The sequence below is a fragment of the Somniosus microcephalus genome, chromosome 24, assembly GCF_052327205.1.
Source record: "Somniosus microcephalus isolate GS21.2 chromosome 24, FLI_Smic_1.0, whole genome shotgun sequence".
In the NCBI taxonomy this organism is placed as follows: Eukaryota; Metazoa; Chordata; class Chondrichthyes; order Squaliformes; family Somniosidae; genus Somniosus; species Somniosus microcephalus.
The window spans coordinates 4,724,591-4,751,231 of NC_141010.1; the positions used below are offsets into that span (position 1 = coordinate 4,724,591).

Consider the following 26,641-nt stretch of genomic DNA (forward strand, 5'->3'; position numbering starts at 1 on the left):
ACCAGCCCTCAGTCGAGTCCTGCCCAGACTACCGCTACCCAGTCCTCACACACAGGGACACAGAACCCGTCAGATGCCCCCCCACACGAGGACACACCGAAAGCCTCAAACCCTGCTCCTGCCACACAACATATCCCAGAAACCCAGCCAACAACCAGCCATCAGTCGAGTCCTGCCCAGACTACTGCTACCCAGTCTGAAAAACCAGCCCCTCAGGCGGTCCTGCTGACCGACTCCAACGGAAAGTTTCTGGACCCCCAGAGGCTGTTCCCAGGTCATCAAGTCCTGAAAAAATGGTGCAGCAACACAGACCATGCAATGAAGATCCTGAACAAAGAATCCCTTGGAAGCCCCAAATGGCTTGTGATCCACACAGGCACAAACGACCTACGCACCCTACAGGAAGGCACTGCTAGGGCGGTGAGCAGGATGGCGGAAAAGGCCAGCAAGGAATTCCCCGAGGCGCGGATCGTGATCTCCACACTACTGCCCAGAAAGGACACCCCAGCCTATATAATCCACAACACCAACAGGGAGATCGACACGAGATGTTCTGTCTTCCCCAACGTCTACCTGGCCCATCATCCAAACATCAACACAAGGGACCTCTATGACGAAATACATCTACTCAAACAGCGGATGTGGGTCTTCGCAAGAAACCTCATAAACACTGCCAAAAGACGCAGCCCTCCCACCCCCTCTACCATTGGGAGCCATAACCCAAACAGGACCACCAATGTCCCCCACCCCCCTATACAAAACCAACAACAGAACCGTGCTTTTATACCTGACCCAAGACCCCCCTCTAGACCACAGACTGTAGACCAAGAACTGAGAAAGATCATGACGATGATGAACAGCCTGATAGAAAGCCGGAGAGGAATGCACTAAATTATTAATATTGTTATTTATCATTATCATTATTGTTATCTTATTATTATTACTATTATTAGATAGCTATATGTACATGCCTCATGAAATTTATACTAAATCATCATTTAGCATTATAGAAAATAGTGTTTCCACACTCATCCCACAAAATAGGTCCATTTTATTTCGTTTTTTTTTAAACTATATAAATGCGTTCTTTCCACATAAGCTGCTGGAATATCCAGGGTCTCCGCTCCTCAACTTTTGGGATGAAGAGTACAGACCCTGAATTCCTAAAAGCTATAAAAGACATTGATATAATTGTGTTAACAGAAACATGGTGCCAAAAGGACATGCCGACCCACTGTCCTCCAATGTACCATGAAATCATTGTGCCCTCAGTAAAGAACACTAAGACACGCAAGGGCAGAACCTCCGGGGGAATCTTGGTGTGGTATAAGGGAGAACTGGACAAACACATCTCACCGGTAAAACAGGGAAAATCACACGTATGGCTAAAATTAGATAAAAATATAGGAATAGAAAAAAACGATGTTTACTTATGTGCGATCTACATACCTCCAATAGAATCGCCATATTTTGAAGAGGAGATATTTGACACTCTCCACATGGAAATCAGCCATTTCCAGGCCCAAGGAAAGGTGCTACTATGTGGGGACCTAAATGCAAGGACAGGATGTGAACCTGACTTCATAGACCCACAGGGCAACAACCATGTGTTTGGCCAGACCCCTCTATATGTCACACCAGCCATCGCAAACCGGAACAACCTCGATTGTGAAATAAATAAAAGCGGTAGGGAGGTAGTGCAACTCTGCCGAGCCTTAGGCCTGTACATAGTTAACGGTAGGTTCAGAGGGGACTCCTTAGGGAGACTCACATATTCCTCAACTCTTGGGTCTAGTGTGGTGGATTATACAATCACTGACCTGGACCCCTGCGATATCAACGCATTCACTGTCAGGCAGCAATCCCCCCTCTCAGACCATAACCAAATAAATGTGTACCTTAAACTTTCTGCCCAAACTACAGACACAAAAAAGGAACCCAGTAAGCTACATAAAATAAACCAGACATACAGATGGGCCCCAGACAGTGGAGATAAATTCATCACAGCACTAAATTCACCTGATCTCACAAGTAAAATTTCAAAATTTAAAGAAAATCTATATGAGATCACCAGAGATGGTGTAAACATGGCCATAGAGGATATAAATATGATCTTCCATGAGGCAGCTGTAAAAGCCGACCTCGTGAAACAGAAGAGGAAGCGTCACAAAAGACAAAATAAAAATAAGAAATGGTTTGACCACGAATGCAAAAATGCCAGAAAAGCCCTGAGAAAAATATCAAACCAAAAGCATCGGCAACCAAACAATCCGGACCTACGTACTAGATACAATGAAACCCTCAAAAGATATAAACACACCATTAGGAACAAAACACAAAACTATACCCACAAAATACTCGAAGAAATTGAAAACTCCACCAATCCAAAACAATTCTGGGAAATGTGGAATAACCTGAGTACAACACAATTGCAAGCATTACCAATCCAAGATGACGACATCTGGAGAACACATTTTGAAAACCTCTACAAAGACATCCCAATAAACGAAACAAACCCAAGCCAACATCAGGTCACAGAAAAACTCCACACATTAGAAGCAACAATTAAAGACAACCAAAACCCTCTAGACTCCCCAATCACATGGAAAGAACTGGCCACAAAAACAAAATCTCTCCACCTAAAGAAAGCCTGTGGCCCAGACAACATCAAAAATGAAATGCTCAAGTTCAGCAATATGGAGATGCAGGGTGCGGTACTCAAATTATTCAACATCATATTACGTTCAGGCTGTTTTCCCGATATCTGGTGCCAAGGACTAATCTCCCCCATATATAAAAGCGGAAACAAATCAGACCCAAATAACTACCGCGGCATCTGTGTCAACAGTTGTCTAGGGAAGTTATTCTGCAGTATTCTAAATAGTAGATTACTTGATTTTCTTAACAAACATAATATCCTCAGAAAAAACCAAATAGGCTTTCTTCCAAAACACCGCACCGCCGACCATATCTATACCCTTCACACCCTCATTGAAAAACATATACACCAAACAAAAAATGGGAAAATATTCGCCTGTTTCATCGACTTCAAGAAAGCCTTTGACTCTATATGGCACGAAGGGCTCTATTATAAACTTCTTCAGTGTGGAATAGGGGGCAGTCTATGACCTTATTAAATCAATGTATCTGAAAAACAAATGCGGGGTCAAAATTGGAGACAAACGCACCGATTTCTTCACCCAGAGAAGAGGCGTCCGACAGGGCTGCAATTTGAGCCCGACCCTGTTCAACATATACATAAATGAATTAGCAGACATGCTGGAGCAAAGCGAGTCACCAGGTCTCCGTCTCCTTGATGGAGAAGTGAAATCCCTGTTCTATGCGGACGACCTGGTTCTGCTGTCTCCCACAGAACAGGGATTACAGCAACAACTAGACCTACTCGACAAATACTGCCAAAATTGGGCTCTAACAGTAAATCTAAAGAAAACCAACATCATGATTTTTCAAAAAAGGCCCAGATGTCAGGAAAACAAATACCAGTTTACCCTCAGTGATACCACTATAGGACACACTATGAGCTACACCTACCTTGGTCTAACTATTACAGCATCAGGGAGCTTCAGCATAGCAGTGAATGCACTAAAAGAAAAAGCCCGAAGAGCCCTATATGCAATAAAAAGAAAATTCTACAACATCCAAATCCCAATCAAAATCTGGCTCAAAATATTTGACAGCATAATCCTGCCCATTGCACTGTACGGTAGTGAAGTATGGGGCCCGCTAAATCACCAAAGCTACACTAAATGGGAAAAACACACAATAGAAGCCCTACATGCAGAATTCTGCCGAAGCATCCTTCGCACCCAAAGAAAAACGCCAACAAATGCATGCAGAGCCGAACTAGGCAGATACCCACTGATAATAAACATCCAAAAACAGCACTAAACTTCCTAAATCACCTCAAATCTAGCTCCCCAGACACCCTTCATTTCAAAGCCTTTCAGACCCAAGAGCTAAACCCAGAAAAGAGTCCCCTGAGTCAGCTGCTACTGAAACTAAGTACTCAGCCGGACCCTGACCAGCCCCAGACCAACACAGCCGTCCAAACACCAATCCGAGTGAACCAAATCATTAAAAAATGCAAAGAAACCTACCTGGAACATTGGAACAAAATAACCGAAAGCCAAAGCAGATTAGAATGTTACCGGGCCCTAAAAAGAGAATATAAACTGGCAGACTACCTCACGACCATCAGAGACACAAAACAGAGACAGACCCTCACCAGGTACAGACTAAGCGACCACCAACTGGAAATTGAAAAAGGCAGATACAAGAAATCCTGGCAGCCTAGAGAGAATAGAATATGCGATCAATGTCTGGCCGGCGAGGTTGAAACAGAGATGCATTTCCTCCTAAAATGCGAAAAATTCAACACATCAAGAAACATATTATTCAACAAGCTAAGCCAAACAACCCCAGATTTCAAGGAATTGGATGACCTGTCAAAATTGAGATTAGTCCTAGGAAAAGGAGACAGACCATACCTTGGGGCCAAATATGTAACAACATGTCACAACCTGAGGACTGTTTAAAATTAAGACTGTTTAAAATTAATATTGAACGTACCAAATGAAGTACAAAGACTGTTTAAAATTAATATTGTTTAAAAGTAATATTGTATGTACCCAACAAATGTCAAATCGATTGACACCTACAGAATGTTGGAAAACTGTACCTTTTTGCTATGTAAGCTTTGGCAATATGGTTCTCTGTAAACTTTCATGCCAATAAAGCATTTGAATTGGAATTGGACAGGGAGCGAGAGAGAGAGAGACAGGGAGCGAGAGAGAGAGAGAGAGACAGGGAGCGAGAGAGAGAGAGAGAGACAGGGAGCGAGAGAGAGAGAGACAGGGAGCGAGAGAGAGAGAGACAGGGAGCGAGAGAGAGAGAGACAGGGAGCGAGAGAGAGAGAGACAGGGAGCGAGAGAGAGAGAGACAGGGAGCGAGAGAGAGAGAGACAGGGAGCGAGAGAGAGAGAGACAGGGAGCGAGAGAGAGAGAGACAGGGAGCGAGAGAGAGAGAGACAGGGAGCGAGAGAGAGAGAGACAGGGAGCGAGAGAGAGAGAGACAGGGAGCGAGAGAGAGAGAGACAGGGAGCGAGAGAGAGAGAGACAGGGAGCGAGAGAGAGAGACAGGGAGCGAGAGAGAGAGACAGGGAGCGAGAGAGAGAGAGACAGGGAGCGAGAGAGAGAGAGACAGGGAGCGAGAGAGAGAGAGACAGGGAGCGAGAGAGAGAGAGACAGGGAGCGAGAGAGAGAGAGACAGGGAGCGAGAGAGAGAGAGACAGGGAGCGAGAGAGAGAGAGACAGGGAGCGAGAGAGAGAGAGACAGGGAGCGAGAGAGAGAGAGACAGGGAGCGAGAGAGAGAGAGACAGGGAGCGAGAGAGAGAGACAGGGAGCGAGAGAGGTTGAAACAGAAATGCATTTCCTCCTAAAATGCGAAAAATTCAACACATCAAGAAACATATTATTCAACAAGCTAAGCCAAACAACCCCAGATTTCAAGGAATTGGATGACCTGTCAAAATTGAGATTAGTCCTGGGAGAAGGAGACAGACCATACCTTGGGGCCAAATATGTAACAGCATGTCACAACCTGAGGACTGTTTAAAATTAAGACTGTTTAAAATTAATATTGAACGTACCAAATGAAGTAGAAAGACTGTTTAAAATTAATATTGTTTAAAAGTAATATTGTATGTACCCAACAAATGTCAAATCGATTGACACCTACAGAATGTTTGAAAATGTACCTTTTTGCTATGTAAGCTTTGGCAATATGGTTCTCTGTAAACTTTCATGCCAATAAAGCATTTGAATTTGAATTTGAATTTGATTTGACAGGGAGCGAGAGAGAGAGACAGGGAGCGAGAGAGAGAGACGGAGCAAGAGAGAGAGACAGGGAGCGAGAGAGAGAGACAGGGAGACACAGGCACACGGCAAAAATACACGGCAGAAAAGATGGGAAGCAAACTGAAGGCAATAGCTTTTGAAGGGAGAGGGGGAAATGGTTTTAGGAGAGTTCAAAGGGCAGGGCACAGGGAGGTCGGTGTTGGGGGGCGGGGGGGGGGGGGGGAAAGAGAGAGGAGGGACATGCAGCTGAGAAATCGCTCACCGAGGAAGGGATGAGAGACCATGGAGAGATTTAAAGACAAGATCCCTTAAACAGAGGCACTGGGACTCACTAGCGTGAACTGTATCGTGTGCAGATTCCACTCTGAATTCCAAATCAGCAAACTGGCTGATCTCGTGGTCTCGGTAGAAGTTTAAACATTCAGGGAACTTCAAACCCATTTAAATCTTTCCCCGGCTTAAACTAAGTTGGGATCCTTTACCTGAGTGACACCTCAGGGCTGAGGGAAATTAATCATTCATTCCCTTCAACAAAGACAAGAAACAGAAAATGACTGAATGTAAAGTGAATCGCAGGGTCTGGTTTTACCCTCAGTTTCTCCAGTGAAACACTGCCTCCAGGAACAGCCACAGAGTTGTCCGCCCACCGATTATTTCTGATTATTTTTCTGCTTCCGACACCAGCCCTGTCCCCCCACTGTACCATTCTCAGAGGCTGTGGAGTAGTGGGGCTCCACGAGTCCCTGCAAACACCTCCCCCCGCCACCCCCAAACTCCACCTTAGCACAGGCTGGCACATCACCGATATCACCAATAACCATTACTGTGTGCAGATGTGAACCCCACCCCCATCCCCGATAGCCAGGGTCCACGCGGTCCTTCACACAATGTACCCCGCCCCCCGCCGAGCATCACTGCCCCCGCCCTCATGGGTTTTGGTTTGGGTGAGGATCAAACCCACAGTTCCTGCTCCTGATCGCTGTCCAGAGACTCCCGGGGAAAAGTGCATGTCTCTGGGCATGGGTTGGTGTGGAGAATTGGGCTGGCCTCAGGGCGATTCCCCTCCCTGCCGCAGTCGAATAACTGGCCCACCCTCACCCGGCGGACACGCGGAGATCGGCTCCTTGTGCGAAGTTCCCAATGGGCCGCAGCAAGAAGGGTCCCGTGCAACCCGTGGTACGTGTGACTAGCGACTCCGCGTTCCACACTGGGCTACGGAAACTGGGTCAGGCTAAGAGGAGCCACCGTGTGTCCCATGGGAAAGATCGGGAACTGGCTGGTGAGTGGGACTATTTCTGCACTTCTTGAAAAATTAATGTTATTCAAATTGTGTAGTCGTAGCAGTTGCCAGCAAAGGAACGAGAGACCCTCAAACATTCACCGAGGGTAAGCCTGGCCTGATTAAACTTGACGTCTTCAGTTCAAATCTTTAATCTTAACAATGAAATATTCAATTACATTCTTTACTGCTCTCATCTGGAACACGTCAGTCCTTGCCGAATCATTCAGGTCTTTCTGAAGGAGTTATTCCCTTCCGCCCAACATTCTCCACAAGCACCCCAACACTTTGCTGGGGTACGGGTTCCTCTGCCAAACATCCTTCAGTACCTCACCCCCAGGAACCATCAGTCACAGTGGGGTATTCGAGCAGGGAGAGAATCACAGTCAGGCCCGATCCTCAACACACCCAATGTGCACATTCCATCAAAAATAACTGAACAAGCAAGAGCGGGAACCTGGGCTCATTCCCTCCCCTCCAGAGTCAGAGGCCGATTAATCCAATCAGACCAAGTCAGGAGTGTGATGGAATATTCTCCACTTGCCTGGATGAGTGCAGCTCCAACAACACAAGAAGCTCGACACTATCCAGGACAAAGCAGCCCGCTTGATTGGCACCCCATCCACCACCTTAAACATTCACTCCCTCCACCACCGGCGCACCGTGGCTGCAGTGTGTACCATCTACAAGATGCACTGCAGCAACTCGCCAAGGCTTCTTCGGCAGCACCTCCCAAACCCGCGACCTCTTCCACCTAGAAGGACAAGGGCAGCAGGCGCATGGGAACACCACCACCTCCAAGTCACACACCATCTTGACTTAGAAGTATATTGCCGATCCTTCATCGTCACTGGGTCAAAATCCTGGAACTCCCTCCCTAACAGCACTGTGGGAGCACCTTCACCACACGGACTGCAGCGGTTCACCACCACCTTCTCAAGGGGCGACTAGGGGTGGGCAATAAATGCCAGCCTCGCCAGCGACGCCCACATCCCATAAAAACGAATTTAAAAAATTCCAACTGGGGACCAAACCTTCTGGCTTACTATCCATCTTCACCCACTGAACAATTTGGGAACTCAATTTATCCTTCACACTTCACCATTTTGGTCTCCCCTCAAATTCAAGGGATGAGCAAAAAAAATAAGCATGCGCTGCACTCCCTGGACCACCACACCCACCCTGGGGTGACCAACCCCCTTCCCCAGCCAGCTCGGGGAGCCCCATCCATGGGGAGACATCCACGAGGTCAGAACACACGGCACACGTATGGGACGCCATGCCTGAGAGAGACTACCCCTTCTCTTACCCTCCCCCACAGGGAGGGAAATTTGACACAGCTGGGGGGGGGGCAGAAACAAAACACCCAAAGATTTGGGGGAGGGGCGCAGACCTTGGACTTACTTAAATAGAGGTTTCCAGCACAGGTGGAGGCCATCGGCCCATCGTTTCTTAGCCAAAACTACTGCTGCTGCCCACCCTCTCTCCCAGGGCCCCGAATCTTCCTCCGCTTCAAATATGTATCCAATTTTCCCTTAAAAAAAAAGTGATGCAATGGTCTCTACATCAACTACGCCCCGAGGCAAAGCATTCCGTGCTCCAACAACCCTCAAGACATTTCTTCCAACCACTGAGGATTTTAAATTGGTAACTCTTCAATGATCAGTCATTCACTATCAAAACGCTTCATAATATTAAAAGCCGCTTTAATCCCCTCTGCCTTCCCTGCTCCAGTGGAAACAGTCCCAGGATCTGAAGTCTCTCCTCATAACGCGAGTTTCCCATCCCTGGGGAATCTACACTGGGCTTTAATATCCTTTCTATAATGAGATGCCCAGGACTGCACACAGCACTCTACTCATTTCACTGAATGTCACCTTCCATAGGATGAAACATAGACGATAGGAGCAGGAGTAGGCCATTCGGCCCCTCGAGCCTGTTCCGCCATTTAATGAGATCATGGCTGATCATCCAAATTCAGTACCCTGTCCCTGCCTTTTCCCCATATCCCTTGATCCCTTTAGCCTTAAGAAATATATCGAACTCCTTCTTGAATATATTTAATGAATTGGCCTCCACCGCCTTCTGTGGTAGAGAATTCCGCAGGTTCACCACTCTCTGGGTGAAGAAATTCCTCCTCATCTCTGTCCTAAATGGCTTACCCCTTATCCTTAGGCTGTGACCCCTGGTTCTGGACTCCCCGACCATCGGGAACATCCTTCCTGCATCTAGTCTGTCTAGTCCTGTTAGAATTTTATACGTTTCAATGAGATCCCCTCTCATTAAGAACATAAGAACATAAGAAATAGGAGCAGGAGTAGGCCAATCGGACCCTCGAGCCTGCTCCGCCATTCAATAAGATCACGGCTGATCTGATCCTAACCGCCAATCCACTATGACAAGACTATCTCCTGAATCTAACAGAATTAGACACACGAAACAGGAGCAGGATCAGGCTACACGGCCCCTGGGCCCGCTCCGCTACCCACAGGGCCATGACCGATCCGAACCTAGACTCCTGTCCAAATTCCTGCCCGCTCCCCATAACCCTTAATTCCCTTTTCTTCTAGGAAACTGTCTATTTCTGTTTTAAATTTATGTAATGATGTAGCTTCGACAGCTTTTTGGGGCAGCATATTCCATGGACCTACCACCCTCTGAGTGAAGTAGTTCCTCCTCATCTCATTCTTCTAAACTCCAGCGAGTATAAGCCCAATCGACCCAATCTCTCCTCATACGTCATTCCTGCCATCCCAGGTATCAGTCTGGTGAATCTTCGCTGCACTCTCTCCATGGCAAGAACATCCTTCCTCAGATAAGGCGACCAAAACTGCACACAATACTCAAGATGTGGTCTCACCAAGGCCCTGTACAACTGCAGCAAGACATCCTTGTTCCTGTACTCAAACCCTCTCGCTATGAAGGCCAACATACCATTTGTCTTCTTAACCGCCTGCTGCACCTGCATGCTTACCTGCTACACCTGCATGAGATTGCAACTCCGACATATCCTAGAATGATACAACACACGAGGCCATTCGGCCCATCGTGCCTATGCCGGCTCTTTTGAAAGAGCTCTCTAATGAGTCCCACTGCCCCGCTCTCTCCCCACAGTCCAGCCTTTGATCACCGGTCCTAAAATCTCATGTGGCTCGGTGTCAAGTTTTCTGATAACGCTCCTGTGAAGCACCTTGGGACATTTTACGGCGTTAAAGGCGCTGTATAAATGCAAGTTGTAGTTGCTAATTTTTCGTATATTAGTTTAGAAACTTCAAGCAGGCTGCCTGCCCTGTCTCATTCCTGCAAAACAGTAATTGCACCAATGGCAGTCGGTGGGGAGCGGGTCCTGCACCCCTGGTGCCTGGAGTGAAATCCAAAGAACTCTGCTTTCAGGAGAGGCACCAAGTTTCAGAGCAACAAAAAGCTGGACCCAAACAGCACGATATAAACAGCTGTGCCAATTCGTCACAGTTCGGAGCACAAGCTGTTGTCAGCTGCAAACCCAAATGGTTTTGAAGTCACTGCGGGGGTGGATGTGTAATATTAGCTGTGTGTAGAATTTTTGGAGTCTCGTTTATGCTGGGGTATTTTTCCCCCCCTCCCCAGACAGGTTGCAGGGAAATAAATCGAGAAATTATTGGTCAGAGAGGCCGGCGCATTAGAACAGAGCGAGGGGGGCGGGGGTGAGGGAAGATGGGGGCGGCTCTCCTGCACAGGGAGAGGGGGAAACAGCATCACCCTGCTCACCACCTCATGGTAAAGCACGGCCACAGCTGGTGGGCAGCTCCCCTGTACAAGGCAAGGTGGAAGGAAAGATTTTTTAGTAGTCCTGTGGATAGTCTCTCATCGCTGAGTATTTTAATGTCCTTTAAAAGAAGGCAGACTTGCATTTATATAGCACCTTTCACGACCTCAGGATGTCACAAAGCGCTTTACAGCCAATGAAGAGCTTTTTGAAGTGTGGTCACTGTTGTAATGTAGGAAATGTGGCAGCCAATTTATGCACAGCAAGCTCCCACAAACAGCATTGTGGTAATGACTAGATTTTTTAGTGATGCTGGTTGAGGGATAAATATTGGCCAAGACACCGGGGAGAACTCCCCTGCTCCTCTTCGAAATAGTGCCCTGGGATCTTTTACGTCCACCTGAGGGGGTAGACGGGGCCTCGGTTTAACGTCGCAGCCGACAGTGCAGCGCTCCCTCGGTACTGCCCCTCCGACAGTGCGGTGCTCCCTCAGTACTGCCCCTCCGACAGCGCGGCGCTCTCAGTACTGCCCCTCCGACAGTGCGGCGCTCCCTCAGTACTGTACCTCCGACAGTGCAGCGCTCCCTCAGTACTGTACCTCCGACAGTGCAGCGCTCCCTCAGTACTGTACCTCCGACAGTGCAGCGCTCCCTCAGTACTGTACCTCCGACAGTGCAGCGCTCCCTCAGTACTGTACCTCCGACAGTGCAGCGCTCCCTCAGTACTGTACCTCCGACAGTGCGGCGCTCCCTCAGTACTGTACCTCCGACAGTGCAGCGCTCCCTCAGTACTGTACCTCCGACAGTGCAGCGCTCCCTCAGTACTGTACCTCCGACAGTGCAGTGCTCCCTCAGTACTGCACTGGGAGTGTCGGCCAAGATTTTTGTGCTCAAGTCTCTAGCGTGGGGCTTGAACCCACGACCTTCTGACTCAGAAAGTGCTCAAACTATGGGGACCTGATGACTACCCAGTCCAGAGCACCCTGGTGAGCTCTCCCCCCCCCACCCCCGAAACGGAGCAGCAAACTCGCAGTCTGAAGCTCGGGCCCTGTGTGGGGGAAGGTTGAGAAAAAGGGAGTGGCTTTCTGTAGATTCCTTACACTCGCTTTGTATTGTAATTCTGGAGTCACATGGAACGCCATGGAAAACAGCTGAACAAGTCCCCATGGCCCAGTGCAGACACGCCTACTGCTGCCCACCAAACCCAAAAATATCAAATCTCACCACAAACTATTGAATGAGCGACGATGTTAACATAAACCCTCAAAATTACAAATAACTTCAAAAAACAGGGCGTCTTCCCCTCAACCCAATAACCACATGATCACCTCAAGCCGCAGAACGTGTTCTCGGTCTCCGAATACTTCACACGGATTTACAAAACAGCCAGCAATGAGCAGATGCAATTCAAAAAATTGCTCAACTACATTTTTTAAAAAAAGTACTTCATTGGCTGTAAAGCTCTCTGGGACGTCCCAAGGGGCTGAAAGGCGTTGTATTGTTCTCAACGTTGGCGTCATATTTGACCCTGAAATGAGCTTCCGACCACATATCCGCAGCATAACTAAGACCGCCTATTTCCACCTCCGTAATATCACCCGTCTCCACCCTTGCCTCAGCTCATCCGCTGCTGAAACCCTCATCCACGCCTTTGTTACCTCTAGACTTGACTATTCCAACACACTCCTGGCTGGCCTCCCACATTCCACCCTACGTAACTTGGTGATCCAAAACTCGGCTGCCCGTGTCCTCACTCACACCAAGTCCCGTTCACCCATCACCCCTGTGCTCGCTACATTGGCCCCCGGTTAAGCAACGTCTCGATTTCAAAATTATCATCCTCGTGTTCAAATCCCTCTATGGCCTTGCCCCTCCCCATCTCTCTAATCTCCTCCAGACCCACAACCACCCCCCCCCCCAACCGAGATCTCTGCGCTCCTCTAATTCTGCCCTCTTGCCCATCCCTGATTTTAATCGCTCCACCATTGGCGGCCGTGCCTTCAGCTGCCTGGGCCCTAAGCTCTGGAATTCCCTCCCTAAACACCTCTTTCCTCCTTTAAGACGCTCCTTAAAACCTGCCACTTTGACCAAGCTTTTGGTCACCTGCCCTAATTACTCCTCATGTGGCTCGGTGTCAATTTTTTTTCTCTTATAATACTCCTGTGAAGCACCTTGGGACGTTTTACAACGTTAAAGGTGCTATATAAATACAAGTTGTGGTTGTTGCTGTTGTATAAATGCAAGTCTTTCTTTTACACCACATTTCACTGGTTCACAGAACCAGTTCTGTCCACTTCAGGTTTCATTTCTCTATTAAGATCCATAATTTAAAAATAGGAACATAAAAATCACCGGACTTCCTCTCGTATCTCCCTGACTGTTTACCCAAGCAGTGGCTAAACCAGAGAGACCCAGCTTTGATCCTCGGCTTGTGAGGAGTTAGCCCACCTCAGCTGGGCAGAGGTGGTAGCTCTACAATCTGCCTCAGTAGCCCTGGATCAGGGAGGGTTAATAAAGAGTCAGCATTCCTGCTCCTGCCCAATAACTCTCACTCATGCCTGTGTTACCGCTAGACTCGACTATTCCAACGCTCTCCTGGCCGGCCTCCCATCTTCCACCCTCCCTAAACTTGAGCTAATCCAAAACTCTGCTGCCCGTGTCCTAACTCACACCGAGTCCCGTTCACCCATCACCCCCTGTGCTCACTGCCCCGTGTCCTAACTCGCACCGAGTCCCATTCGCCCATCACCCCGTGCTCACTGCCCCGTGTCCTAACTCGCACCGAGTCCCGTTCACCCATCACCCCGTGCTCACTGCCCCGTGTCCTAACTCGCACCGAGTCTCGTTCACCCATCACCCCCTGTGCTCACTGCCCCGTGTCCTAACTCACACCCAGTCCCGTTCACCCATTACCCCCTGTGCTCACTGCCCCGTGTCCTAACTCACACCCGGTCCCGTCACCCATCACCCCGTGCTCACTGCCCCGTGTCCTAACTCACACCCAGTCCCGTTCACCCATCACCCCGTGCTCACTGCCCCGTGTCCTAACTCACACCCAGTCCCGTTCACCCATCACCCCCTGTGCTCACTGCCCCGTGTCCTAACTCACACCCAGTCCCGTTCACCCATCACCCCCTGTGCTCACTGCCCCGTGTCCTAACTCGCACCCAGTCCCGTTCACCCATCACCCCCTGTGCTCACTGCCCCGTGTCCTAACTCACACCCAGTCCCGTTCACCCATCGCCCCCTGTGCTCACTGCCCCGTGTCCTAACTCACACCCAGTCCCGTTCACCCATCACCCCGTGCTCACTGCCCCGTGTCCTAACTCACACCCAGTCCCGTTCACCCATCACCCCCTATGCTCACTGCCCCGTGTCCTAACTCACACCCAGTCCCGTTCACCCATCACCCCGTGCTCACTGCCCCGTGTCCTAACTCACACCCAGTCCCGTTCACCCATCACCCCGTGCTCACTGCCCCGTGTTCTAACTCACACCCAGTCCCGTTCACCCATCACCCCGTGCTCACTGCCCCGTGTTCTAACTCGCACCCAGTCCCGTTCACCCATCACCCTGTGCTCACTGCCCCGTGTCCTAACTCACACCCAGTCCCGTTCACCCATCACCCCCTGTGCTCACTGCCCAGTGTCCTAACTCACACCGAGTCCCGTTCACCCATCACCCCGTGCTCACTGCCCCGTGTCCTAACTCACACCTAGTCCCGTTCACCCATCACCCCGTGCTCACTGCCCCGTGTTCTAACTCACACCCAGTCCCGTTCACCCATCACCCTGTGCTCACTGCCCCGTGTCCTAACTCACACCCAGTCCCGTTCACCCATCACCCCCTGTGCTCACTGCCCAGTGTCCTAACTCACACCGAGTCCCGTTCACCCATCACCCCCTGTGCTCACTGCCCCGTGTCCTAACTCACACCCAGTCCCGTTCACCCGGCACCCCCTGTGCTCACTGCCCCGTGTCCTAACTCGCACCCAGTCCCGTTCACCCATCACCCCCTGCCCCGTGTCCTAACTCACACCCAGTCCCGTTCACCCATCACCCCCTGTGCTCGCTGACCTACATTGACTCCCGGTCCAGCAACGCCGCGATTTCAAAATTCTCATCCTTGTTTTCAAATCCCTCCATGGCCTCGCCTCTCCCTATCTCTGTAATCTCCTCCGGCCCCACAACCCTCCAATTCCCTTCACTCCACCATTGGCGGCCGGTCCTTCAGCTGCCTGGACCGTGAGCTCTGGAATTCCCTCCCTAAATCTCTCCGCCTCTCTCTCCTCCTTTAAGATGCTCCTTAAAACCGACCTCTTTGACCAAGTTTTTGATCGCCTGTCCTAATCTCTCCTTGTGGCTCGGTGTCAAATTTTGTCCGATAATACTCCTGTGCAGCACCTTGGGATGGTTGACTCCGTTAACTGTGTTATATAAATATACAAGTTGCTGTTGGAAGAGCAGGTGCAGGATTATCAGATACTCGATGGTAATCCCAATCGCCCCACCCTCTGTCAACACTCACTGTCTAGACTCAAAGCCCATTCAGAGGTGGTGAGGGAAGGCACTGGACTGGATCTCTCTGACAACTCAACACTTTTAGCAGAGGAGCAGGGAAAATGCATAGTACCGAGAGCTTTCCATCTAGAAATATTCAACCTGTGCCCATCGGGACACGAATTAAGACTCGACACTCAAATACAAAGGCTTCAATCTCCTTCCAATCCTGGGCCAATATTTATCCTTCAATCAATATAAAAAAAACAGATTATCTGGTCATTTATCACATTGCTGTTTGTGGGAGCTTGCTGTGCGCAAATTGGCTGCCGCGTTTCCTACATTACAACAGTGACTACTCTTCAGAAGTACTTCATTGGCTGTAAAGTGCTTTGGGACGTCCGGTGGTCATGAAAGGCGCTATAGAAATGCAAGTCTTTTTTTTTTTAAAAGACTATCCATTATCGCAGTGCACAAACTATACACCATCAAACCAACTTCTGGGAACACACCGACTGAACTGCAAGAGTCTTGCACCTTTAAGAGATCTTACTACAGCTTGTGAACAGCGGGATTGCGTAAAGCGCTTTGGGACGTCCGGTGGTCGGGAAAGGCGCTACATAAATGCAAATTCTCTTTTTTCAATCACTCGCCTGATCTGCAGCAGTCGCTGTCTGGATCCCTGCCGAGGGGAACAAATTGGGAACTTTCAAAGCCACAATCTCAGGGTGGGGCAGAGGAGTTAATTCAGCCCAATCACCACATCACTTTAGTTCTGTTGTCCATGTGACCCTATTTTTAGTTACGGTGCCCTGCTTACCCTCAGACTTTGAAGCTTCACATTTACCCCGCCCCCTCTAAAATCAGCAGCTCAAATAAAATGTGGTTAAATCAGGAGAGAGCAAAGGATGGTGGGTTGTATAAGCAGAGGGGTGGAGCACAACTCTCAGTAAGTGATTCCGTTTGTACGGAGCACTGGTCCTGTCTCACCTGGAGTACTGGGTACAATTCTGGGCACGGTATTAGGAGAAAAACATCCAGGCACTGGGACACAGGAACAGCTGGAAGCTCAGCGTAAGCTCAAGGAACAGCACACCTTCTGATCAGGCACTCGACAGCCCTCTGGACTCAACATAGAGTTCAACAATTTCACATCATAACCTCGGCCCCCATCATATATATATTTTTTATCCACACTTTTTGTTTGTGGCTTTTGTTCTTCTCTCCCACAGGGCAGCTGTCTTTCATTCTACAGCACAATTCACACCTCCTCTAGAGCCATCCTTTGTTTCTTAACCTGTCCTGTTACCATCTCCTCTCGCCTTGAATATCCATTAATGTCTCTTTAATTCTCCTGCCTTCCATCCTATCACAGACCTTCCCTTTTGTTTTCATCCCCTCCCCCATTTCCCAGCCCCTAAACTTGTTTTAAAATTTCCTGCTCGTTTCCAGTTCTGACGAAAGGTCATCGACCTGAAGCATTAACTCTGTTTCTCTCTTCACAGAGGCTGCCTGACCCGCTGAGTGTCTCCAGCATTCTCTGTTTTTATTACAGCAGGAGGCCACTCAGCCCCTCGAGCCGTTTAATTAGATCACGGCTGATCTGTACCTCAATTCCAGTTACCCGCCTTTGCTCCACATCCCTCGATACCCTCACCCAATCTATCAATCTGAGTCTTGAAAGCTCCAATTAACCCTCAGAATCCACAGCTTTACCCATAAGAGTTCCAGATTTCCACTCCCCTTTGTGCAGAAAAATGCTTCCCGACATCACCCCCGAACAGCCTGGCTCTAATTTTAAGGTTCTGCCCCCCTTGTCCTGGAATCTCCCCACCAGAGAAAATAGTTTCTCTCTATCTACCCAACGAATATCAACAATTTAAGCAGCTCGATCAGATCACCCCTCAATCTTGTAAGCTCAAGGGAATTCAAACCTAGTCTGTCCTCAATTTAACCCGTTAAATTGGAGAGGGTGCAGCAAAGGACACCGAAACCGAGGACTGGGATTATTCCCGAGTTATGGGGCGAGGATGCAAACTCTGGGAATGTTTACACTGGGGAAGAGAAGGCTCGGGGTTCATCTGGGAGGGAATCAAAATCCTACAAGGAAAACTAAAGACAATACGTTTAACCGTCACAGATTCTACAAGAGGACACATCCTCAAATGTAGAATGAGCAGGGGAAAGGGCAGCTTAGCTTTAACTATTTAACACAGGAGGTGGGGAGTGTATGGAATGGATGGCAAATCAAGAGAATTGGCTATGTACCCAGAGAGCAACTTGTTAGAGGGACCGAGATGGTGGGGGTGGTATTTCCCAGACACTGGATGAGCCACATCCGCTTTTTCCAGTCCTGTCCATTCCCATCCACAGCTCAGTGGGCAGCACACTCACCTCTGAGTCAGAAGGTTGTGGGTTCAAAGTCCCACTCCAGAGACTTGAGCACAAAATCTAGGCTGACACTCCCAGTGCTGTGCTGGGGGAGTGCCGCACTGTCGGAGGTGCCGTCTTTCAGATGAGACGATAAACTGAAGCCCCGTTTGCCCTCTCAGGTGGAAGTAAAAGATCTGATAGTCGGAACAGATACTGCATACTCTCCCCTAAATAAGGCATCAAGATAGACTGAAGCTCCCAATAAACCCAGCCAAGCGTATGATTGGTCTCTATATTCTCCTCACATAAATAAAACTTCCTACAGTCAACGATGGGGTATCCATGGGAAAAGAGGCAGGGGTACAATTACTGGTGTAAACTTGTTTCAAACTACAAACTATCGAAGTCCATAAAACCACAGCAAAGCATCTGTATTATCAATGGCCCAACCCGAGACGGTCACCCTTATTACATAAGAATTGGGAGCCCGCTCCGCCGCGCGGCCCCTCGCGCCCGCTCCGCCGCGCGGCCCCTCGCGCCCGCGCGGCCCCTCCGCCATTCAATAAGATCATGGCTGATCATCGACCTCAACTCCACTTTCCCGCCCAATCTCCATATCCCTTGATTCCAAAAATCTATCGAGCTCAACCTATTCTAACAGAGGCGCAGTTTGTATGGAGGCTTTAGGCAGTTTGAGGTGAGCCCCTTTGCACTCGGAGCTGTTGTCAGTGGAGTTTTAACAAAATCCCATTGAAACTGAATTAAAACCAACAAAATGCACTTGTATATATCGTTAATTATAGAGCGAGAATTCAGAAGAAACACAGGAGAGAGAGAGAGAGAGAGAGAGAGAAAAGAGGGAAAGAGAAAAAAAGAGACAGAGGCGAGAGAGAACAGGGGTTAGTAGCAGAGTTAGGAGAGGTGACCAAAGGTGGTCTTGAGGTAGATTAAGAGGTGGCAAGAGGTAGAATGGAGGGGATTATGGGAGCGTGCAGAAGAGCGAGATGTCTGATGACTCGAGGCTCTATCACCGATGGGGAAGGAGTGTGGACACATCAAATCCCACGGCAGGTTAGGAGGAAACAGTCGACCAGGTAAATAATATAAACAAAGTGCAACATACGCACAGAAATGTGAAAAAGTGGATTTATAAAATAAATGCTCTTGGGAACAAAGTAAGCAAAAGGAGAAGCGTGAAGTCAGCATTAGTGCGACAGGTGGGAGCGGCCTGAAGGTGATTTTCTGGTTACACTCTAACCTGAATCAAAGCATTACGCTGCCTGGGAGCTGCACCCGATACACCGCCCCTCCCAGAGAATCGTTCCAAAGGTGGCACAGTATGAACTCATGCCAAACTCCCATACCAACAAGCTGTGGGTAGCAACAAGCTACAGCAGAAGTCAATGCTTAAAAAGGTTGCTCATGGTCACATTACCAACATTTCACACCCTCCCCCACCCGGTCTAACGAGGTGAGTGAATTACTCAGTGACACTGAGTCACACAGGCTCTCGGTTCAGCCAGCGGCGCTGCGTTAGTGCAGCAAAGGCAACGTCAATACCACTAGAGGCGCGGAGAGAAGACTAGGGGCACAATTGTTGTTCCAGCCACCTCAGCAACAGACAGTATTTCAAATGTCAACGCTCTTGGCCTTTGGTGAAGCGTGGGCGGCACGGTGTCTCTCAGGGGAGGGGCAGCTTCATCCGACCAGTGTTCCCTGTGTTTTGTTATTCAGACAGAGGGGGGAGAGCCAGACAGACACAGACAGGGGGAGAGCCAGCCAGAGGGAGGGGTGGGGAAGAGAGAGAGAGAGAGAGAGAGAGACAGACAGGGCCGGGGGGGGGGGGGGGGCGGGGGGAAGAAGAGAGAAAGTCAGACAGGGAGGAGTGGGGGGCGCGGGGATGAGACAGACAGACCGGGGGGGGGGAAAGAAAGAGCCAGACAGAGGGGGAGACAGAGATTGTTTGGGGGGGGGGGCAAGAGCCAGACAAGGTTGGGGGGGGAAAGAGGGAGAGAAGAGGAGAGAGCGCCAGAGGGTGGGGGGGGAGAAACAGACAGACAATGAGCTTAACAGAGTGTTTTACCTTCCTAGTTCTGATGTCTTGTGACGAGTGTTCTCACTGCTCACACCCAGACTTCACAAAGTGAGAACTGCTGTGTAGTCAAAAGGAGATTCCCACATAGAGTCATACAGCACAGAAAGAGGCCCTTTGGCCCATCGTGTCCGCGCCGGCCATCAAGCCCTGTTTATTCTAATCCCATTTTCCAGCACTTGGTCCGTAGCCTTGTATGCTATGGTGTTTCAAGTGCTCATCTAAATGCTTCTTGAATGTTGCGGGTTCCTGCCTCTACCACCCTTTCAGGCAGTGAGTTCCAGATTCCAACCACCCTCTGGGTGAAAACGTTTTTCCTCAAATCCCCTCTAAACCTCCTGCCCCTTACCTTGAAACTATGCCCCCTGGTTATTGACCCCTCTACTAAGGGGAAAAGTTCCTTTCTATCTACCCTATGCCCCTCATAATTTTGTACACCTCAATCAGGTCCCCCCTCAGCCTTCTCTGCTCTAAGGAAAACAACCCCAGCCTGTCCAGTCTCTCTTCATAGTTGAAGCGCTCCAGCCCAGGTAACATCCTGGTGAATCTCCTCTGCACCCTCTCCAATGCAATCACATCCTTCCTGTAGTGTGGCGACCAGAACTGCACACAGTATTCCAGCTGTGACCTAACTAGCGTTTTGTACAGCTCCATCATAACCTCCCTGCTCTTATATTCTATGCCTCAGCTAATGAAGGCAAGTATCCCATATGCCTTTTTAACCATTTTATCTATCTGTCCTGCTGCCTTCAGGGATCTATGTACATGCACACCAAGGTCCCTCTGATCCGCTGTCCTTCCTAGGGTCCTACCATTCATTGTGTATCCCCTTGCCTTGTTAGTCCTCCCAAAATGCATCACCTCACACTTTTCAGGGTTAAATTCCATTTGCCACTGTTCTGCCCATCTGACCAACCCGTCTATATCGTCCTGTAGCCTGAGGCTTCCCTCCTCGCTACTTACCACTCCACCAATTTTCGTGTCATCTGCGAACTTACTGATCATACTGCCTACATTCATATCTAAATCATTAATGTACACTACAAACAGCAAAGGACCCAGCACCGATCCCTGGGGTACACCACTGGACACAGGCTTCCAGTCACAAAAACAACCTTCGACCATCACCCTCTGCCTCCTGCCACGAAGCCAATTTTGGATCCTATGTGCCAAATTGCCCTGGATCCCATGGGCTCTTACCTTCTTGACCAGTCTCCCATGTGGGACTTTGTCAAAAGCCTTACTGAAGTCCATGTAGACTACATCAACTGCACTACCCTCATTCACACACCGAGTCACCCCCTTGAAAAATTCAATCAATCAAATTGGTCAGAAATGATCTCCCCCTGACAAAGCCATGCTGACTATCCTTGATTAATCCTTGCCTCTCAAAGTGGAGACTAATTTTGTCCCTCAGAATTTTTTCCAATAATTTCTCTACCACTGATGTTAGGCTCACTGGCCTGTAATTCCCTGGTTTATCCCTACTACCCTTCTTGAATAATGGTACTACGTTAGCTGTTCTCCAGTCCTCTGGCACGTCCCCTGTGGCCAGTGAGGTTCTGAAAATTTGTGTTAGAGCCCCTGCAATCTCCTCCTTTGCCTCACACAGCAGCCTGGGATACATCTCGTCTGGGCCTGGGGATTTATCCACTTTTAAGCCCGCTAAAACCGCTAGTACCTCCTCCCTCTCAATACTAATTTGTTCAAGTATATCACAATCCCCCTGCCTGATTTCTATGCCTACATCGTCCTTCTCCATAGTGAAGACAGATGCAAAATATTCATTTAAAACCTCACCCACATCTCCCAGCTCTACACACAGATTGCCACTTTGGTCCCTAATGGGCCCTACTCTTTCCCTGGTTATCCTGTTGCCCTTAATATACTTATAAAACACCTTGGGAATTTTCCTTTATTTTGCCGGCTAGTGTTTTTTCATGCCCCCTCTTCGCTCTCCTAATTTATTATTTTTTTTTTTTTTATTTAAGTACCCCCCCTGCACTTTCTATACTCCTCTAGGGCTTCTACTGTTTTTAGTCCTTTTGTCTGCCAAAAGCCTCCCTTTTTTTCCCTAATCCATTCTTGTATATCCCTTGACATCCAGGGTTCCCTTGGCTTGTTGGTCCCACCCTTGACCTTTACGGGAATACGTTGGCATTGTGCTCTCTCCATTTCCTTTCTGAAAGACAGTTTTGGAAGTGACGAGTCATTTATAATTGACAGGATTTGAATCCTCTTCGTTACTGGCAGATTCATAACCACCTACCTGCCAAATCAGGTCACAGGTTAAATAGAGGGATCCATAGGCAGAGTTATGCTGAACGCATCAACCAGGCAGTGGCAATCCCAGAGGAAATTTACTGTGTACACTGAATCCGGACACTGGCTGTTAGCCAGCGCTCCTGGTATCCAGTCTTTGTGAATCTGGTAAGTTTACTTTTAATTTGCAGCAGACAGACACAAACATCCCACTAAATCCAGTACAAAATCAGTGGGTTAATACAGTGCCAAGTGCGTCCTGAGTCTCTCAGAGCAGGAGGGACCCAGGATTGATCCTCAGCCAGTGCAGCGGTGGGGCTCTATAACTGGCCTCAGTGTCGAGCGAGGGTCGGTGGGAGGAAGAGATTAGGCCGGGTTCCTGCTCATGATTCTGTGACTCCTGGGCGACAGGAAACATTAAATCACCTGTGGCGCTGCCCAGTGGGTCAGCGGATACGGTGAAACTGCAACACCTCTCAGTTATCACCGCCTGGACATGTTTACATAGGAATTCCCAATATCAATCACAAGGGCACTTTCAGAGTTAAATGTTGACTTAAAAAGTGTAACCAAAAGTGATGTTTGTGGACAGGACACAAACACAGGCAAAAAAAAATGAAATATATAGATCTCAGCTCTGAACCCGTCCCCCATTAAGAGTTACCTGGGCACTAAACCAGTCAGCAGCTGGTACATATTGGGTCACTGCCTTCAAGAGAGAAAGGGAGGAAAAACTGGTGGAAGAAAGGGTAAGCTACAAGACGTTAAATATTCCACTGAATAAAGCCTCTTCAACGGTCTCACACAGAACCCAGCCACGAAGCAGCTCCAAATCCAGGCTCCACAAATCAGGCAACTCATTGGATGGCAGAACTAACAAAGCAGATTAATGCAGAACACATGGGACATTTACACAAAGCAATCTTCAAATCCAGGAAACAGATAAACAGCTGGATATGACAACATGGCCAAAACCAGCCCACTGAACACTGACATGTTTACCAATCAGGCTTCATGCTCAGGCCATCTCTCTCGTGACTCTTCACCTCCTAAACATTTTCCTCCAGATAGTAAAATTCTCTTTACTTGTTGCACAAAGTGGCCGCACCGAAACACAAGTTATAACTCAATCAGGCCATTTGGCTCAAGCAGTCCATGTTGGTGTTTAGAATAGATCTAATCACATTAACACACCAGGCCCCAAATCCCTTTAGCACCTTGCACCCAAGGAGCCTTCCCAAAGCACTTTACAGAAGGGCTGAGTCAAGGGCCCTGGACAAAAAGATTACAGGAAATTACAACATTCTCAGCAATGCTCTTTATTCACACTGTGCTGCTGCATAATCCACAGCCTACAGATGTTCACCTTCCACATATCTCTAATGTGATTGCCCCATTACTGCACACAAACAACATTCCCAATCAGTGAAACCATCATCTCTCCAGATATTTGCAGGAAGGGAGTCACAATCACTAATCCTTCATCTTCTGAAATTACACAGCAACACAGCACTGGCAGATTAAAACCAGGAAAGCACCCTGTGACACACAGACAGAAAATAACAGGCTGCCCTGAGAGGCCACAGCTGTGCCCCTATTGATGGATTCAGAAAAGGCAAAAAAATATTGCAGGGCTATGGGGAAAGAGCAGGGGGAGTGGGATTAATTAGATAGCTCTACCAAAGAGCCAGCACATGCATGATGGGCTGAATGGCCTCCATCTGCACTGTATCATTCTATGATTCTCAGTATCGTTCTCTGTTTATGAGCTCACTTTAACCTTTCGACGAGATAACAGATAATTACCTCCAGATCCCTTCCCTCCACCCCATGTAAATCAGCAGACAGGATCATTCTGTCGTAGCGACTCTCTGGCAACATTCAAGGCAACTTCAGCTTTGCTCCTCGCTGCCAGTAAACCATTTTCCAAGAGCAGATGGTAATGAACCAAAAGGCTATAATTTAATCTCAAACACTTTTTTTTTTAAAGCCACTTGATCTTCACTCTGGGGGCATTATTCGACTGCCCCAAGCCCAGCTTGCCTCACCCGGACACCACTCTCCACAATCACCTGGACACACAGAGCCCTCTCCAGTCCCCAGCCAGTCTGGACAAAGCCCAGCAGTTGCAGGAGAACAAACACAGGAACCACACACAGGGTGTGGGACACAAAACCAGGAAAAGCCACAGATCAGAAACTTCTCAGACTCGGCTCTTCAGGAAATGGGGGGGCTGGAGGCACAGAGCCAGACTTTACAAACTGCAAACCTTTAAAAGTCCGGCAATGTTAATGGGAATCCTGAAGAATGTCCCCACCCAACAACAGGCTATTCGATCTGGAAACCCCACAGTGAAAACCCCGAGAGACTGAGCGCAGCGCCCAAAGGGGGGAAAGGCGCAACATCAGGAGCAGATCGCAACTCAATGGCCAGGTTCAACAAGGAGCCACCGGGCTAACAGGTACCGGAGTCACCGGGCTAACAGGTACCGGAGTCACCGGGCTAACAGGTACCGGAGTCACCGGGCTAACAGGTACCGGAGCCCCAGCCCCCGGACCCGGACCCGGACCCTAACCCTAACCCTAACCCAGCCCCCGGATCGGATCACAGCCCAGCCCCAGGACCCTCGGCCACAGGTGAGCCCGGAGCCACTACCTGAAGACGCTGCCTGCCGTCCCTCGAAGCTCGGTCTGGGCTCCGCTGCCGCTGTCCCCGCGAGTGCCAAGCCCCAGCCTCCGCCCGCCGCCTCTCCCACAACAAAGAGGCGCTGGCTCCCAGCCCCGCGGAGACCCCGCCCTCGGGCCGCGCCCATTGGACCGCGCTCATCCACCTGCTCACCCATTGGTCCGGGCCGCTGCCAATCTAACCCCGCGTTCCGTTGCCAATCACCAGAATGCCACTTGGGAACCGCCTTCTCCTGGCGCTGAATGGTTGGACGCGGGCAGACCGGGCGGCTGATTGGTGCAGGAATGGACCAATCAACTGTTGGAGGGGGCGGGTCCACAACTTTAGAGCTAATTTATTCCGTCTCCTCTCTGCGGCTGCGCAAGGCCACACCTGCAGAGCTCAGGTGAGTCACCTGCTGCTGTCACTCCCTCACTCACCTGGGCAGGTCTCGATCTTTGGCTGCACTTCAGTCCCACGCTCCTGATCTTCGGTCACCCGGTGTAGAGGGGAGTGGGCAGGTCGGAGGACCTCCTCGTAGGACTGCTCCTGGGCCTGGCCAAACTGGCCATTAATAGGTCCAGGCAGCAGGCGGTCGAGGGGGTCGTTCGGCCCGATTGCCTGCCTCTCTTCCGCGGCTGTGTTCGCACCCGGGTGGCCCTGGAGATGGAGCAGCTGTGTCTGCCGGCACACTTGAGGCCTTCCGAGACCGGTGGGCGCCAGGGGGAATGGAGTGCATCATTACCCCGGCCAATGTGATTTTAATTTAATTTGCTAAGTTTTAAAAATGTATTTAAGTTTCTTTGCAGTTCACTTGTTCGGCCGGGAGAGCGGGAGGCTCTGCTCGGCGATGCAGAGAGCTCTGCGGATGGAGAAGAATGTCAACCAGAGTCTGCTGGATCTGCACAAACTCTCCACTGGGAGCGCCGACCCTCATCTGTGTAAAGTCCTAGAGATCCACTATTTGGATGAAAGTGAAGATGATCAAGAAGCTTGGAGATCACATCACCAACTTGAAGTGACTGGGAGTTTAGAAGAATGAGAGGGGATCTCATCGAAACTTATAAAATTCTAACAGGACTAGACAGACTAGCTGCTGGAAGGATGTTCCCGATGGTGGGGAGTCCAGAACCAGGGGTCACAGTCTAAGGATAAGGGGTAAGCCATTTAGGACAGAGATGAGGAGGAATTTCTTCACCCAGAGAGTGGTGAACCTGTGGAATTCTCTGCCAAAGAAGGCAGTAGAGGCCAATTCATTAAATATATTCAAGAAAGAGTTGGATATATTTCTTAAGGCTAAAGGGATCAAGGGATATGGAGAGAAGGCAGGGACAGGGTACTGAATTTGGATGATCAGCCATGATCTCATTGAATGGCGGAGCAGGCTCGAGGGGCCGAATGGCCGACTCCTGCTCCTATCTTCTATGTTTCTATGTTTGACGGGACAGTGTAGAGGGAGCTTTACTCTGTATCTAACCCGTGCTGTACCTGCCCTGGGAGTGTTTGACGGGACAGTGTAGAGGGAGCTTTACTCTGTATCTAACTCCGTGCTGTACCTGCCCTGGGAGTGTTTGATGGGGACAGTGTAGAGGGAGCTTTACTCTGTATCTAACCCGTGCTGTACCTGCCCTGGGAGTGTTTGATGGGACAGTGTAGAGGGAGCTTTACTCTGTATCTAACTCCGTGCTGTACCTGCCCTGGGAGTGTTTGATGGGGACAGTGTAGAGGGAGCTTTACTCTGTATCTAACCCGTGCTGTACCTGCCCTGGGAGTGTTTGATGGGACAGTGTAGAGGGAGCTTTACTCTGTATCTAACCCGTGCTGTACCTGCCCTGGGAGTGTTTGATGGGA

At 49.4% G+C, this 26,641-nt stretch overlaps 1 protein-coding gene across 1 annotated transcript in view; it reads right to left on the reverse strand.

Moving 5' to 3' along the window:
- LOC147100973 (junction plakoglobin-like) overlaps nucleotides 1–24,952 on the reverse strand; it is a 92,358-nt gene extending 67,406 nt beyond the window's left edge. The window contains 1 exon segment of the mRNA XM_085966010.1: nucleotides 24,782–24,952. Within this exon segment, the coding sequence (XP_085822136.1) occupies nucleotides 24,782–24,952 (171 nt within the window).
- Between the last annotated feature and the right edge of the window lie 1,689 nt (nucleotides 24,953–26,641).